General features: G+C 44.6%; 1 protein-coding gene across 1 annotated transcript; it reads right to left on the bottom strand.

The window, feature by feature from the left end:
* Window positions 1-1551: 1551 nt before the first annotated feature.
* LOC310691573 (scavenger receptor cysteine-rich domain-containing protein DMBT1-like) lies at window positions 1552-16893 on the bottom strand (the record flags this gene model as incomplete). The annotated part of the gene is made up of 8 exons (XM_083471433.1): window positions 16589-16893; window positions 14501-14848; window positions 12792-13133; window positions 10351-10698; window positions 7163-7468; window positions 4660-4980; window positions 4565-4571; window positions 1552-1636 (listed from the first exon to the last, which is right to left on the bottom strand). The coding sequence occupies exons 1-8, from the start codon at window positions 16854-16856 to the stop codon at window positions 1552-1554; spliced, it is 2025 nt and encodes a 674-aa protein (XP_083327559.1). The 5' UTR covers window positions 16857-16893.
* Window positions 16894-17306: the final 413 nt, after the last annotated feature.

Below are 17306 nucleotides of genomic sequence, written 5' to 3'. Positions count from 1 at the left end.
CCATGATGTAATAAAACCGAGCTGCAGGGTTATAAATAGTCATAGGGGGAGGCGGGCTCTTAGTATGTCATTATATCTGTATTTCAAGTTGATTTGGTAAATCTCCCCTGCAAAGGCTAATGTTTGATGAAACCAGTCTGGGAAAATTAATGAGCAAACGCCGAGATTTGATTTCATCGGAACTGGGAGAAGATGGTGTCTGCCAGCAGCGAAATGACTTTTGGATTGATTTGGCACAAACACCAGCGTGTGAGGAGATACTGCAACAGTAGAGGAGAATCATACATATAAAATCCACACAGAAACACATCATTGCTTATTTCAACTCGCTTGTGGAAACAACTCAGAGGCCATGAAAGAAGGAAGGTTAACAACAGGAAGATTTAAAGGAACTATTGGAAAGACTATCCAAGGCAGCAGAGATATGAGACGATCAGAGCCCCCCTGAACTTGAAGCATGGGAAGTCCCAACAAAAAAATATATAATTTAGGCAGAATATTTGGACTATTTGATATGTATTTGTATAATTTAGAACATTCAATGTGATTTTATTGGATTGTTAAAATGGAAAACTTAATAAAAATGATCCCCCCCTCCCAAATTTTGGAGGGAAGGGCAGTAGTTTCCTCCTTGCTATGGCTATCAACATCATTTGGATATATTCCAAATTTCAGCACAGCAGAGGAATTTCTACCCCCTCCTTGTTTCTTCACTAGTTTTTACTATTGTAGAAGTAATATTGTGGCGAGACTCCCAGGGCACCCCAGAGTCCCTGGAAGGGCACTGCTTCCCCTTGTACACCCTCCCCCAGAAGAGTTGTGGGCAGAAATAGCCACTGAATATGTAAAATGTCCATAGTAATTAGATTTTCTGGATATTAAAATAGCTAGTTATTTCAAATTCAGACATTGCATTAAACTGGTATGGTGCCCTTTCAGCTCCCCACCCCCACCCCAACCAAAAGCGAACAGAAAGGACAAAAATGATGCAGGAGGCAGAACAAAGCCTAGAAGAAACACTGCAGGAATGTTGTGAATTGTGTTCTAGATGAGGCCCAGAAAAGAGTATGCAACAAGAAGAGGAAGGCTCACCCTCTGCCCCTTCAGAGGATGATCAGAGCTCAAGAGAAGCCAACTTTTGGCATAACAGTCATGATTCAAATTTCAGCTAGTGTCTAAGCATTTATGTTACCTGAGCACACAACGGCAGCACCTTCTCCATGGCTGCAGTCTTTCGTTTGCCAGTTGTTTGGGGTGCACTCCTTGAACGTAGCTTCTGTTCCCTGACAATGGACACCAGTCAACCAGGCAGGACCATGTCCTCTTCCAAAATGAGCTCCTCTTGGGACTGACAAGGGAGGGCTACAGCCAATTTCTCGACAGACAACGTTGGCACTGTTCAGATCCCATCCCTCATCACAAATGGTCAACCACTGCTGGTTGTGGAGCACCTCGACTCTTCCAGAGCAGGGACTTGTTCCATTCACCAATCTGATGGTTTGGAGGTCTGTAAAGATTAAAGGAAATTTTGTTTCTCCACCTTCCAGTTCCTCATTCTTCCTGGCTTCCATTTAGGCTGAAGGGGCAGGTGGCCATGCTGGAATTTTCAGCTAGTATTTTTGTCTGCTGCTCACAACTAAGAAAACAAACAGGGTAAAAGAGCTGAAAGACCTCATGAAAGGTCTAAGTAAGATGTGGTAGGATTAAGTATGATGCAGGAAGCTGTACGGGATTCAATTGCAGTGCTGGAAATGCAGCAGAAAGAATCAAATTTGAGAATTTGAGGGATCCCAGAAAGTGTGGAGGAGGATATATAGAAGAGCCAAAATAATAAAAGAAATAGCAGGCTGGTAAGAAACTGAAGAAGAGGAAGTCAACTTTTCATTGGATAAAGCCTTCATGATCAAATCAAGTTACACAAAAGCTAAAAAAAAAAACTACCAGGGGACTGTCTGGTGATATTCAATTCAAGAGAGATGAAAGATAGGATACTACAGATGAACTATGAAAAAAGATTGTGTATTGACAATGCAAACATCATATTCTGATCAGATTGCTAAAGAAGAGAAGTAACTATAAGTTCCTGACAGATGCGTTGAGAGAAAATTATATACCGTGCAGGTGGGAATTTCCGGAAGGGATCTCATTTTCGTACAAAGGGGGAAAGCATAGATGTAAAGACAAGCCAGTTTTGGAGGGAATATAAAAAACAACTTGGAGTCAAAACAACTGAGGGAGAAACAGGCTTGGAAGATAGAGGAGATAAACAGGAAGAAGAGAAACAAAAAGACTCATCAGAGAGAGAGAGAGAGAGAGAGAGAGAGAGAGAGATTGGATTCTAAATGTTTGGCATGGAATGTTAATGGACTGAATAATAAATTAAAAAGAAATAAAATAGAACACGTTTTAATAAAACAAAATTTGGATATAATTTGTCTTCAGGAAACACATGTTGCAAAAAAACGCAGAAGAGTCTTAATAAACAAAAGATTAGGAAAATAATTTATAACATCACACACACACACACACACAAAGGGGAGTGGTAATTTATGTAAATGACAAATATGACCTGCAGAAAAATTTTAAAGATGAAGAGGGAAGAATTGTAGGAATATACACACCAAATGAAAGAAAATCGGAATACTACTACAAAATATTAGAGGAAAAACTGCTTGATTATATGGATCAGAAAATAATTCTGATGTGGGATACTAATGGGGTAGTCTCCCTGGATATGGATAGGACAATAAGGAAATCGGATTCAGAGGAAGGGAGACTACCCGTTACCTTTTTCAATTTAGTAGAAAACCTTAACTTAATGGATATATATATATATAGATTTAAGCATAAGGAAGAATTGATGGATAAATGCCCCAGCTGTAGGCTCGTGTTTAGCAGGAACTAATGCCAGTTTTAGAGCTAGCATTTTCTACCTGAGTGCCTGCCAAACATTCCTGCCATTCTCTCCCTCAATAATTTTCTGCCACCAGAAGAGTGAATCTATCCAGCTTTCATCTAGAAATACTTGCTTTGGGTCTTTGGCTCTACACAGGATACACTAAACAAAACCTCTCCTACAACATTACCTGAACACCCCACACTTGCATCCTGGCTGTGATCACATCTGTGCTCTGCCAATGACTTTCTTGGGCATATGGACAGGGACGCTTCTTCTCCCGTACAGTTGACTCCCTCCAGCCAGATGGGACCCGATCCTTGGCCAAACAAGGCTCCACCAAATGCTTTGGAGGCATTTCCACAGCTCAGTTCTCTGCACACAACATGGGCGTCCTGTAAATCCCAGCCAGCATCACACACAGTCCCCCACTGCTGGTTGTGAAACACCTCAATTCGCCCAGAGCAGCGACTTGAGCCATTCACTAGGCGGACCTCTGATGGGGAAAAAGAGGGTTGTTGTTGTTGTTGTTGTTGTTGTTGTTGTTTGAAAGGCACAGCTGTCATATAACCTTGTTTATAATTTGGGATCTAATGAATGAAATAGAGGGGTTGAGAATTAAGCCACCTACCCTGCCCCCCCAACATTATCCTCCTATATAAACACCATCACCCTTTCCATGAATTATTTAATAGAATCGTACCTTGGGTTTAAAACACAGAACGCCCTCCCATCAGATGTCAAGGAAATATAAGATTGAGTCAAGTTTTTTCCCCCCTCACATACTTCTGGAAAAGCAACAAGACCTGGTCTCCGACCTCAAACCTGAAATATGTGGCCTGGAATATAAAACCCCACAAGCAGGAACTCCAGAAGCAGTGCCTCCTGTTCTTCTTATATGTCAATTCAGTTACACACAAACCGTTTGGTTTAACCTTCTCTGCTGAGGGTTTTCTATAGTCACTCAAGCTCCAAGCTGCAGTTCTTGGGGACAGGAGGATGACTCCACTCCTCAGCTGCAGCCCAACCCAAAAACTGCCCTTAGTGGCACATTTAGCCCTGGTGGGGGTGGGGGGAGGGACCTGCTATTACACCAAATGAGAGGCTTTTATTCAAGGCCTATTGTAGTTGGTGGGAGCCATTTTCAACACAGGAATCACAGTGCAGTTGTTGTTTTTTCGTCGTTTAGTCGTGTCTGACTCTTCGTGACCCCATGGACCAGAGCATGCCAGCACTCCTGTCTTCCACTGCCTCCCACAGTTTGGTCAAACTCATGTTGGTAGCTCTGAGAACACTGTCCAACCATCTTGTCCTCTGTCGTCCCCTTCTCCTCGTGCCCTCAATCTCTCCCCTAATCTTTCAAACACAGCATTTAGTCTTGAGGAAAAACTATTCATTCCAATAGCAGGTTTCCCTCCAAGCAAAAACCTATGATATGGCCTCTATAAAGAAACTCTCCTTTGCAGTGCATATGGCCTGTGCGTCAGTTGTTCCCCACCACTGCATTAAAAAAAACCTTTAAATTTCAAAGATCTACCCTTTGAAATTATAAGAGCTACAAGATTAGATTTTGCATCAGACATAAGCACGAAAGGAGAGAGGGATGTGGGGAAAAGGAAAGATGCATTGTGGACTGTATTTCTTCTCCCTTCTCATGACTACCAATACCAATATGCTGCCAACAAAAGAGACAGACTGATTTAACTTATACCCAATTTACATGTCCACAGTATGGCACCCTTTAATGCATTCACACCCATTACCTGAGCACACAACACCAACATCTTCCCAAGAGTCTTCAAAAATTACTTTATGGAACATGTCAATATTTTGACAGTATCTGAGAGCAGCTTCTGTCCCAAAACAGAATGTATCTTTCCACAAGAAGGGGCCATGTCCTCTTCCGAAGTGAGGTCCTTTCTTGGTTGACAAAGCAGATCCACAGCCAACTTCCCTGCACACTACTTGGGCATTATGCAGATTCCAGGAAACAGAACGCACTGTCCTCCACTGCCGGTTGAGGAGCACCTCAACCCTTCCAGAACAAAAGCTTGAGCCGTTCACCAATCTGGTCTCTGGTGGTTCTAGAATTTTTGAAAGGCACATCTGTTGTTTCTGTGTGATAATCACCCTCATATAACCAACAGGCTTAAATCTAATTAATGCACAAAAGGATTCATAAAGTCAGGATGCTTAGCCAGGAATTTTGCCTCCAGAAGGTGCCATTGATGCTCTCAGCCCACCAGCCATTTTATTGTCTGGGCTTCTCTCCTGCCCTTTCTCTCTTTCCCAGGCACCCTCCCCTGCAGCCCTGGGGGAACCCTTCACCCCCAAAGTCAAAACAGCAGGCTCACCCAACCCCAGGAGGGAATCACAGGTAAAACTGTCTCTGGGATTGTGTGAAAGAGTTCACACTTGCTGGTTTTTACAGCTCTACTATTGTGTATTGTGTGCACTCATTTAATGCAACATGTGAACATCTGTAATATGGTTCAGTGACAGAAGATGTTTCCTTCAGGTGGGACACCAGGCAAAAGAAAGGAGGCAAAGGAAGATATCTAACATGTCTAAGGGTGATTCACTCTCATGAAGCCTCCATGTTGTCCAGGAGATTTCAATAAAGTGTGAAGCAACCTCGTGAAGGAGGGTCCCATGAACAAAAAGGCATCACATAAATTAAAGACCCAGAACACGCCCAAGGGTATGGGGTTCTTCACAGATTACTCTTAACACTTGTGCACAAACACTCTATATAATAAAGGAGGTAATGGTGAGATGGGCAATGGACTTTGGGTATAATATAGAGTTTGACAAATGGCAGGCATTATGGAATAAAGGTATGAGATTCTCAGCATGTACAACACTCAGGGAAAATATGTATAAAATGATGTACAGGTGGTACATAACACCTGTAAAACTGGATAAAATATATAAAACCGGTGATAAATCATGTTGGAAGTGCAAGATAAAGGAGGGTGATTTTTATCATATGTGGTGGTTGTGTGAACCTATCAGGATATTCTGGGAATCTATTTACAATGAACTAAAAAAAAATCTTCAAATATACCTTTATAAAAAAAAACCCGAAGCCTTTTTGCTGGGGATAACTGGAGAGGAAATCAAAAAGGAAGATCAAACACTTTTTCAGTACGCGACAGTGGCTGCCAGAACTCTAATAGCGCAGAATTGGAAGACACCAAAAATCCCAACTATAAATGAGTGGCAATCCAAACTATTTGATTATTTAGAATTGGCAAAAATGACACAGAAAATAAGAAATCAAAAAGACACAAAATTTAATAAAGATTGGAATAAATTTATGGCATACATGGAAACAGAGGTAAAAAATCTAAAAATCACAGTAGGTGCGATATATCACTTGTGATGTAAAGAATTGTTTGAGGAGAAGAAACTGCAGGTAGAAAAACCTTATAACACATTCCGAAACCGAGATGAAGGGAAGTCATTCAGTGTTGTGTGTTTTGTAGTTAATATAGTCAACCTGTTGTTGTCCTATGTTAGGAGATTTCTTTTCTTTTCTTTTCTTTTCTTTCCTTTCTGTCTCCTCTTCTGTCCTTTCTATTATTATTTTTCTTTTTTAATTTTTTATGTATTCTTTTTGGTGTGAATGTGTTATGTATGTCTTTTTTGTTTGGTCTAATGTATGATGTTACAAAATGAACTAAAACCAATAAAAAAAACACTCTATACAAGTACAACTGTGTGAAAGAGTATGCATGTATTTATCTTCTAAATATCCATATATTTAAATCTTGTATCTTGTACCAATTTCTTGGCAGAACTGGATATAAAGGTAAAGGTAAAGTGACCCCTGACCATTAGGTCCAGTCGTGGCCGACTCTGGGGTTGTGGCGCTCAACTCGCTTTATTGGCCGAGGGAGCCAGCGTACAGCTTCCGGGTCATGTGGCCAGCATGACTAAGCCGCTTCTGGCGAACCAGAGCAGTGCACAGAAACGCCGTTTACCTTCCTGCCAGAGCGGTACCTATTTATCTACTTGCACTTTGACATGCTTTCGAACTGCTAGGTTGGCAGGAGCTGGGTCCGAACAACGGGAGCTCACCCCATCACGGGGATTTGAACCGCCGACCTTCTGATCGGCAAGTCCTAGGCTCTGTGGTTTAACCCACAGCGCCACCCACGTCCCGGAACTGGATATACTGCAATAATAATTTGAACTTGATAGTTGGGATTTTCCAAACTCCCCCCAACAGAGGATTCACTGACTCCTAAGAGAGAACCTTACCTGAGCACTCCACACTTGCATCCTGGCTGTGGCTGCAGTTGTGCTCTCCCCAGGGACCTCTGGGGCAATCATAGAAGGATGTTTCTTCTCCTGTACAATTAACTCTCTCCAGCCAAATGGGACCAGATGCTTGGCCAAACCAAGCTTCACTTCGCACTCTTAAGGCATTTCCACAGCTCATTTCTCCACAAACAACATTGGCATCCTGTAAATCCCAGCCAGCACCACAAACGGATCCCCACAGCTGGTTGTGAAACACCTCAATCCGTCCAGAGCAGTTACTCGAGCCATTTATGAGACGAAGCTCTGATGGAACAAAAAAGACTTATAGTAACACATCCAGGGAAGGAACCTACAGAAATGCTTGCATGTCTTGCTGCTAGTAGAGGTAAATTATCATATTAAGATTCATGCAGGTGGAGGGGAAGATCACTTAGGGATTTTAGTCAGTTGTAATGAAAATAGAAACAGAAGAAGAAGAGGAGTTTGGATTTGATATCCCGCTTTATCACTACCCGAAGGAGTCTCAAAGCGGCTAACATTCTCCTTTCCCTTCCTCCCCCACAACAAACACTCTGTGAGGTGAGTGGGGCTGAGAGACTTCAGAGAAGTGTGACTGGCCCAAGGTCACCCAGCAGCTGCATGTGGAGGAGCGGGGAAGCGAACCCGGTTCACCAGATTACGAGACTACCGCTCTTAACCACTACACCACACTGGCTCTCAAATAGAAACCGAAGCAGCAATTGCAGATATTTGTTGACTCATCCCATGTCAAGAATGGAGATAAATACAGAAAATACAATCAATATTCTCTGTTGTTGCTTTCAAGCCCCAAAAGATGCAATTGGTGGCATTTGCTCCCCAATTCTATTGTATTTCCTTTGCACTAAAATGAATGAGGTGGGAAAATATAGTGGCAGCATAACTTATGTAATTGCATAATTTTACCACAGTCCAGTGAGAAAAATGACTTGTCGGAAGACAAACTGCAGGGGAAGGGGAACACTTGTCAGGAGCTGCATCCAGCCAGCTTACCCTCCAACATTTCTCAGATGAAAAAAGGGGCATCAACATATAAAGCCAGTAGCAGCTTGGGACCAGTTTACCTATGAGTACACCTATCTCCCTGCCTGGCAACTGCCCTCCTCAGATGGGGAGCACAGCATACTCCAAATGTGGGCTTAGAATGCGGTGAGGCTCTGCTTTTTGTACTACAGCTCCAGCCCTCTAGAATAAGGGGTCAGCTGAAATCAGAAAAGCACCTAACAGTTTGATATTTGGCACCTTTTCAAAAAAATTACTTAAATGGCTTTCCACAATGCACGTGACCCAGTCATTTTAGAGAATAAAAACTGTATAATTTTAGAAACGGTTTCATAGGGTGGTATAAAGTTTTACTCAGAGTTGACCCATTGAAATTAATGGGCCTAACTCAGTCATCTTAATGTTAGTGGATCTACTCTGAGTAAAATGCAGTAGAATACCACACACTGTCTCCATTTACTGGGTTTGTAACCTTTAATGTTTTGTTTTGTTTTATCTTATTTTATTAGACACTGCTTCAGTAACTTTTTGTTGTGGAATATTTTATGAAACTGTAAATTAAAATAAAGAGTTCCAACTTCCCCTAGGTGGACCCTGGGGACAGGTGGGAACAGGGCAGACTCTTTAGGGTCAGGTGTGGATCAACAAAGTGGGTGATTGGGTGGAACATGGCAAAATTTAACAGGTTGTGACTAAAGCCTAGAATAATCTGGAAGTTATCGTTACCTTATTTCTTCCTCACTGAGGATAGCATTCTCCACTCTTAGCATGTGGGAATATAATCCAGGGTCCCCCCCCCCCACTCCCTGCCTCCCACTAACTACTTTAAAACTCCCATTTCAATCGTTTTGAAAAATGCATTGAATTTGCTATAGCTCATCTAGTGTCACAATTGTATATTGCACTTTACAACACATTCAAAACGTTTTATTTGCAGCTGTGTAGCTGAGCCAAAAAACCAAGCTGAGGGACACCTACAAGTCTGCAAGAAATGATGTCAGAGGTTTTTGCCCAATTCCAGCTCTCTTGCCACCCAACAACCCTTTAAAAAGTTTGTTTACAGAGCTTGTTGGGAAACTTGCCGAGATTGGTGCCAGGGAAGACCATCACACTGTAATGTGTAACATGTTTACTCAGCAGAAAGTTGCACTGAGTTCAAAGGTATTTATTCCTAGGGAGTGCATTGCAGCCAAGAGAGAATTAGTGCAACAAGAGGAGCCAGGGCTCATACGAAGTGAGAGACCTGCAGCAGTCATCCTGCTCCTTGCACTAAGGCTCACTTCAGCCAGCCACAAGCCTGACTCCCTGCCTTGCCAGTCCAACTCCTTTTCCCCGCTCAGCTGCATACCCTGGAGCCTCAAATTTCAGTGGCACCCTGTGAGGCCGAAGTCCGCCTCCCCAACTTCTCGCCTTCTATTGGATGTAATAGTGATGGCACCTGCTGCACAGCCCCAGAAGCTCTGTGCCCAGTGCCACCACACCAGTTACGCTCGGGGCAGTTGGTGGGTATGAGTCAGTCCATGACAACAGTGCTGCAAGAACCTGCACCTTTTCCATGATAGGAATTACCATATTTTTCACTCTATAAGACACTCCAGACCATAAGCAGCACCTAATTTTTGGAGGAGGAAAACAAGAAAAAAAATATTCTGAATCCCAGAAGCCACAACAGCAAGAGGGATCTGGCTTCTGGGATAGCCACGCGAAGCCTCTTCAGGGCAGCAGGATGAAGCCACCCCCTGCCCTCAAGAGGCTTTGTGCGGCTAAGCCAGGAGCCAGGACAGCAAGAGGGATAGCTGCGCAGCGGTCCCTCTTGCTGTCCTGGTTTATGGGATAGCCACGCACAGCTTCTCCCGGGTAGTGGGATGAAGGCTCCCCCAAGAGCCACGCTCCCTTTAAAGAGCGCTTGGAGAAGGGCAGCCACCCTCACTCCTCAGGGAAAAGCCCCCAAGAGCCGCACGCACGCTCCACGCAGCTCTTTAAAGGGAGCGCTGAGCAGAGCCTCCCGCCTGCATTCGCTCCATAAGATGCACACACATTTCCCCTTACTTTTTAGGAGGGGAAAAGTGCGTCTTATAGAGCGAAAAATACGGTACTTCTTCCCAAGGCTTCTTATTAGAGAGTAATTCAGATAATGAACTTACTTGAGCATACAACCGCAGCAGCATTTCGATCACTGCACTTCAGTGCCCCCCAAGACCTCGCTGGGCATTGACCGAGAGTTGATTCTGTCCCTGTGCATCGGACATCATTCAGCCAGATGGGGCCAGTGCCTCTTCCAAATTCTGCATTCTGTAGGGCTGATCTTGCATCTCCGCAACCCAACTGCCGGCATACAACTCTGGCATCCTCCATGTCCCAGCCGTGACCACATACAGTGCCCCACTGGCCATGAAGGAGCACTTCAACCCTTCCACTGCAGCGACTTGAGCCTCCCACCAGCCTGATTTCCACTTGGGATGAGTTTGCAGCATCTGAGTCTGAAGCTACACCTGGGTCTAGCAAATGCCAGAGAGTGGGTGAGGAAATGGGATAACAGAAATTCATCCTATGTATAACCATTCTGAAAGTAGTAACAGGATATAAAATGTGGGTGAGAAAAAGGGGAGTGACCACTGTGTTGCTGGGTCAGACCAATGTCCATGCTTTTTTAAAATCTCCAGCAGCATCCAATCAGTCAGTGCATGAAGCTGGGAACCCATCCCATCCTCTTTAGTGGAATTTTTAAAAATACTGTTTTGTGAGCTGTTTAGAAGGCTTTTAGGCAGAAAAAAACGACATAGAAATATATCCATAGCAAACTTAAAAATATAGTCTTTTGCTATCACTACTCACAGCAGACCAATAGATAAAAACTAAAAAAAAGCAACCCACACCTTTCATCACTACATCACTTAGTATATAAGTAATCATAGTGTGTTTAGTTACAGGTTAGATAGCTGTACTCTTGCCCCAGCAGGTTACAGAAGGCCAAGAAATGTTTTCTGCAAGTGCTTCATTCAAGAATGGCAATTCATGGTGGTTCTTCCCTCTTAAGATCTCTAGCTTCATTATTTGACAGATCTCTCTTCTTCAACCATATTCCATGAGAACTTTCCCCTTTGGGAGTTTAGCCTGCAGTCTTGCTGGCTCCCTGTTTTCCCTAAAATGCCATATAGGCGCCAACTCCAGGGGTGGGAGGCTGGGCACCCACAAAGTCAATGAGCAAAGCCAGAGAGGGGCAGCCATCCAGCCTCTACAGCAACGCCTCCGAGACAAGTCTTTCAGCTCTGCCCTCCACAGCCAGTCAGCGAGTCACCCTTTTCAGAAGGCATCTGAGCCCCTCCCCATGAAAAAGGGTACCTTGCTGGTGGCAGAGAGGAGGAAGAGGATCCGCCAGAAGACAGGTGTGTGTCATCATACACATGATGCACACTTGCATCACTTTTTTGGAGGAGCAGCTCTCCAAAAACGTGATGAAACATTGCGAGTCTTGCATGTGACATTACACACACAACATGCAGGCATGTTGCGGCGGTGGGCACTCCATGATCCTGAGGGCAAGATGGCGACCCTGCCATAAAGGACAATTCTGTGCCCTCAGTCTCTTCCCCCTCTATATGTCTCCAAGTCATGTGATTTTGTATGTTTTTTGACAAAGCCACTTCTGACCCTAGGGAGGGGAATCCTCTGCCGTGTCATGCCCTGGCCAGCCTATCGGCTGGCTCAGGGGGTGTGGCTTACAGGAAGGGCGTGGACATAATGTGGAATATTTACAATGATTTTGACAAATTGAAAAATACCTACCCAAAGTTAGTTATAATTTGGTCTTCCCTGTTAGAAAGGCGCAAATGGAGAGATTGCAAATGTCCTATTGCTATTAACAAGTCCAGAAAAATACTGGAATGCTTGGTGACTCGTAGAGTGGTGTCGCTGGGGGGTGGGTCATTGACCACCCCAACATTCGATTCAGCAAGGAGACCCTCTACCATGGGATACATCTTTCCAATGAGGGGAACGATGTATGGCTGGCTGACATTTCTGCGGGGATTAGGGATTGGTTGCAGGTTTGAGGGTATTGGCTGCGAGCTTTTGCTCGAGTGGCGGTGAGGCATTGGTCAGGGTATTGTTATGTAGATGGATGGGGGGGAGGAACGCCATCATCTCCCCCGGTTGTGAAGGGTAGTCCGGTAAAGGACTCCGGGGGCATGGCCCCGTCCGAAGCCTAGGCAGGCCAGGGCCCAAGGCACGCCCCTGAGCGGTGACCCCAGGGGAGTGCCTAGTTGATGTGCATCAGCAGGGCTCCCCCTGCTGGTGTTAACCCTTCCCGGCCTCTCAGGCATACAGCCTGAAGCCGGATAGTTGATAGGACCAATGCCTAGGCCAATATCGCTCATTTCCTGCAATCAAAGTTGTGGCCAATTTTTGCCCATTACCTTAACCTATGGTATCTTGTGTCTTTATTTCTTCTGGTGGGAGGTGGGAACTCACCACGCAACAATTATGGTCTGTGTTGTGAGAATAGGAACACGTCTGCCAAAGCACTGGCACTGGCTGCCTTCAGGGACTGGGAAAGTGCAGATCAAGCCTTAGTTTATTAACTTACCTGAACACACAAGAACAGCATATTGACATGGGTCTGAGATTTTTGAAAGCCTTCCTTGGCACTGATGGATGGCTGATTCTGTTCCTGTGCAAATGCTGTCGCTTAGTGTGATAAAGTCAGTTCCTTTTCTCCATCGTTCCTCCTTTGTAGCGAGGATTACATCTCCACAGTCTAGCTGTTGGCATATAGCACTGGCTTTCTCAATATTCATGCCATCGTCACAAACAATGTTCCATTGACCATTAAGGAAAATTTCAACCTTTCCACTGCAGCGACTTTGACCTTCCACCAGCCTGATTTCCACAGGACCTAAACCTGCAATATCTGTTGAATCCTTCAGACCTGGGTGAAGCAAATTCAGGATAGTGGGTAAGAGGAGTGGTAAGTTGTCCTTTGTGCAATTATGTTGAAAGTAGCCTCAGGATAGAAAAAGTGGATAGCTTAAAAGGGCATAACTACTAGCTTGCTGGATAAGATCAGCCAGATAAGACCACCCACAGCCTCTAGATGCCATTAGCTGCTCACAAGCCCCACATAGCAGTGGTGACCATCCTATATTCTTTGTCTTAAATGCCCAGTATCCTGCCTCTGACTGTGGAGGTTACAATGAGCTATCCTGGCTGAAGTGTGTTGGTGGAGCCATTCCTCCATGCTAATGTACCTGCAGGACTGAGTGGGAGAAAAAGAAGTCAAACTGCTTAAAGGTCTTTCATATGCCAAAGAACCATATTTATCACTGGTGTAGCTTGGTAATTTCAGACCATGGACATACATCTGCCAACCCTTCTGCAATCAGTTGTGAATCACACAGTGTTTCTCTCCACTCACCCACCCTGCTCCTGCTATTCCATGCTCTACATCTGTTTCTACACTCCTGACATGCGAGAAGAACAAAACAAGCAAATGGCAGTTTTCCAACCCTGATTGGGTTGACGGTGCTTCCAGATGACTTGTTTATTGAGCAGTGATGCTGATTGGTTTGAGGGAAAGCTGGATGACGTCTCAAACTACCCAGTGCATTCTCCCATTATTCTCCTTATGGCAAAAAGTCTGATCCTTTGGCGGGGGGGGGGGGGGTGGCACAACCTCTCCCACTCAGATTTAATTTCACAGCCTAAATTTGCCAGTATGTGGTTGAATCCAACCTGAAAAACCCAGGGACTGTCTGGCGGAGGCCGAAGTTTACTTTTTCTGCCAATAAGCATGTTTATTTTGGAATAAGCACCATTTTGGAATCAGTATGTGTGAAAATATATTTTAAAGAAATAATGAAATAAGCATCTGTTACCTTGTTTCAAGACGACTGGATGATTTCCTGACATATGTACACATACACATGGAATTTTTCTTCTGTTTTGACTTGTTATAGGTTTTTTAATCTTTTAAAGTATTCTATGGTTTCACTTTCCCTATTATTATGCTTTATTATGACTAATGTTAAGGGACGCGGGTGGCGCTGTGGGTTAAACCACAGAGCACAGGACTTCATAGGACTCCCTCGGCCAATAAAGCGAGATGAGCTCCGCAACTCCAGAGTTGGCCACGACTACGTATGACTAATGTTGGGTTTTTCCTTTGTTTTTCAGAATTGTAATCTGCTTTGAGATGCCTTCTTAGCCATGAAGAGCAGGCTGTAAATATTTGAAATAAATCCTGATAATGTGAAAACCAACAAACATGTAGGGTCAATTCATAGTTTATGAACTCACCTGAGCACACAACACCTGCATCCTCCTCATGCTTGCAGTCATGTTCTCCCCATGGCATTTTGGGGCATTGACTGAGAGTTGATTCTGTCCCTGTGCATCTGACATCATCCAGCCATATAGGGCCAGTGCCTCTTCCAAATTCGGCAGCCTGTAGGGCTGATTTTACAGCACCGCAGCCCAGCTGCCGGCATACAACTCTGGCATCCTCAAGGCCCCAGTAGTGACTGCATACTGTGCCCCACTGGCCGTTATGCAGCAATTCAACTCTTCCCCTGCAGTGATTTGAACCATTCACCAGCCTGATTTCCACTCGACTTGAGTCTTCAGCATCTGAATCTAACGTCATGCCTGAGGAAAGCAAATTCCAGAGAGTGAGGTAGCACATGAGACAAGATGCAGTTCTCTTCTGCATGATCATTTTGAAAGCAGGACAGTGGATAAGATAAAGGGACAAGCCATAAGGCTAATAATAGTCCTTCTTTCTGTGAGGCAGGCTTTTTGCTTTGAGAATTCAGGCAGATTGAAGGGGAGACTTGGAAAAGTGGAAGAGAGGCTAGGGGGAAAGCAGTAATGTTTTTTATATTTGATTTAAGGGAGTAAATATGAATCAAAACAGAGATGCAATATGTACTTTTCCTTGTTTATTTGTTTGTTTTGTAACACAAGAACATCTTTAATGAAAACTATTTTTTTAAAAAAAAAAAATAAAAAATCAACCCTGGGGCTGTTTCTGACTGTTCTTGGGGTTAATTCCATATTGAAGAACTACAGTTTCTCCAAATTTAATGCTCAGAAGTGTAAAAACAAAAGTTATGACCAAAAGAGTGAATGGAAGTGAATGGCAGTCCTGAAGATTTGGAGTTCAGAATCTGAATTTGGATTGCCAAGCCTAGACTCCAACTGCATCAGTGGGCAGGGCTTGCACAGTGCTTGTATTTATTTACGACTTCAGAGAGCCAGCTGTCCCCTCATTCTCCTTTTACCTGTAAACAATACTTCCAAAAGAAAAAAATCACTGTCAGAGCTGCTCCCCGATCCTAGCTCACAGAGGATCACGCTAGCCAGCGTTCACTTTATAAAAGTCTTTATTGAGTTACAGTTTCCATTTTCAAGCTGCCGCGTGCAGCTCTACGTCTTATAAGCTAGACCGGCGAAGCTCCGTCTGAGTCTCCGCCCCCTGTACACCAACTTAATACCCTAGCCTTACTCCACCTTTTCCGCCTGACCGTTCTTCTCTGGGTCCCTCTGCCCCCCATGGTCTCTTCCTTCCTGGACTCTTCTGACGCTGACCCCCCGGACCCTTCTGTCTCCTTGCGTCGGGCTTTAGGACCTGGCTCCCTTTCCGGGCTGCTTACTGCGCCGCCTTCCTGTGCATTTGAACTTGGCGTGCGCGCCCAACCTTCCACTTTCCGCTTGACCGTTTCTTCGCTCCCCGATGGAGGTGTGGCCACTCCTGACTCATGCCCTCCCCCCTGCTGCGAGCTGCCAGAGCTCGATACCTGGCGCCCTTCCTCTCCACTGCGCTCTGTTGGTGACGCTGGCCCCAATTTCCAACTGCTGCCCTCTGAACCCCCTCTGGACCCTTCTTCCTGGGGTGTCCCCCTAGGCTCCCCCCTTGCTCTGGCCACTGGCGCTCCTTTCTGTGAATCTTCTGATTCACTGGAAAGACTCGGAGATCTTGGGTCGTCGTCATCACTCATCTTTTCTTCGGACTCCTCCCCCTCGCTCTCTGTTTCCTCCCTTGCCCTCGCCTCTGCTCCTGAACCCCTGACATTCACCATCTAGAAAGTAGCTAGTAAATTAATCTTGGGAAGACTTGGTCACATCTGGGATTGACAATTTTATTACTGGTCTCTGATTTGGGGTTTTAAAAGCAATTGGTCATGTAGGCATTGTGAGGTAATTATGCTTCTTTCCAGCCAATGAAAAGCTTCACTTGCAAGATCTTGCATATCAGGCTGGCCTAAAAGGCACAGGATTCATTCGGGATACATTTTCTGGTCAACTGGCAACTCTAATGTACATGATAATGCACATGGCAATGTAAAAAGCAAACAAAACAGGGCTTGACATAAGTGATCAACTTACCTGAGCAGACAACACCAGCATCTTCCTCATGTGTGCAGTCATGCTCTCCCCAGTTGCTTGCAGGACACTGACTGAGTTCTGATTCTGTCCCTGAGCATCGGACCTCATCCAGCCAGATGGGTCCAGTTCCCCCCCAAAATTGTGCTTCAAGTGTGGCTGATATTGCAGGTCCACATCTTAGCTGTCGGCAGACAACTGTGGCTTCCTCGATGCCCCAGTCGTCATCACAAATGGTGCCCCACTGGCCATTATGGAGAAATTCAACCATTCCATTGCAATGACTTGTACCATACACCAGCCTAATCTCCAGCTGTCCCACTTCTGCAGTAGATGAGTCCAGCACCACACCTGGGCAAACCCAAGTTCAGAGAACCAGTTAGCAAGTCAGATGAGATTTCTTCCCACCTTTAACAATTTTTAAAATAGCATCAGGAAAGAAAAAGTGGAGGATAAAGGTCCGTGACTGTTGGCTATTTGCAGATTACCGTATTTTTCGCCCTATAAGGCACAGTGGCCCATAGGACACACCTCGTTTTTTGGGGGGGAAATGAATAAAAAAAATTTATTTGCCCCATAGGACGCACACACATTTCCCCTTCATTTTTGGAGGGGGAAAAGTGTGTCCTATAGGGCGAAAAATACGGTAGTTGCACTGCAGAGAGCTTGCTGGGGAGACCACACATTACAAGGAACTCAAAACAACTTTTGCTAGGTTTTA

Source organism: Podarcis liolepis, assembly GCF_965112155.1.
Source record: "Podarcis liolepis genome assembly, chromosome: 13".
Classification (NCBI taxonomy): Eukaryota; Metazoa; Chordata; class Lepidosauria; order Squamata; family Lacertidae; genus Podarcis; species Podarcis liolepis.
Note: the sequence above shows the minus strand (reverse complement) of the source record. Positions and strands in the feature narration are given on the sequence as shown.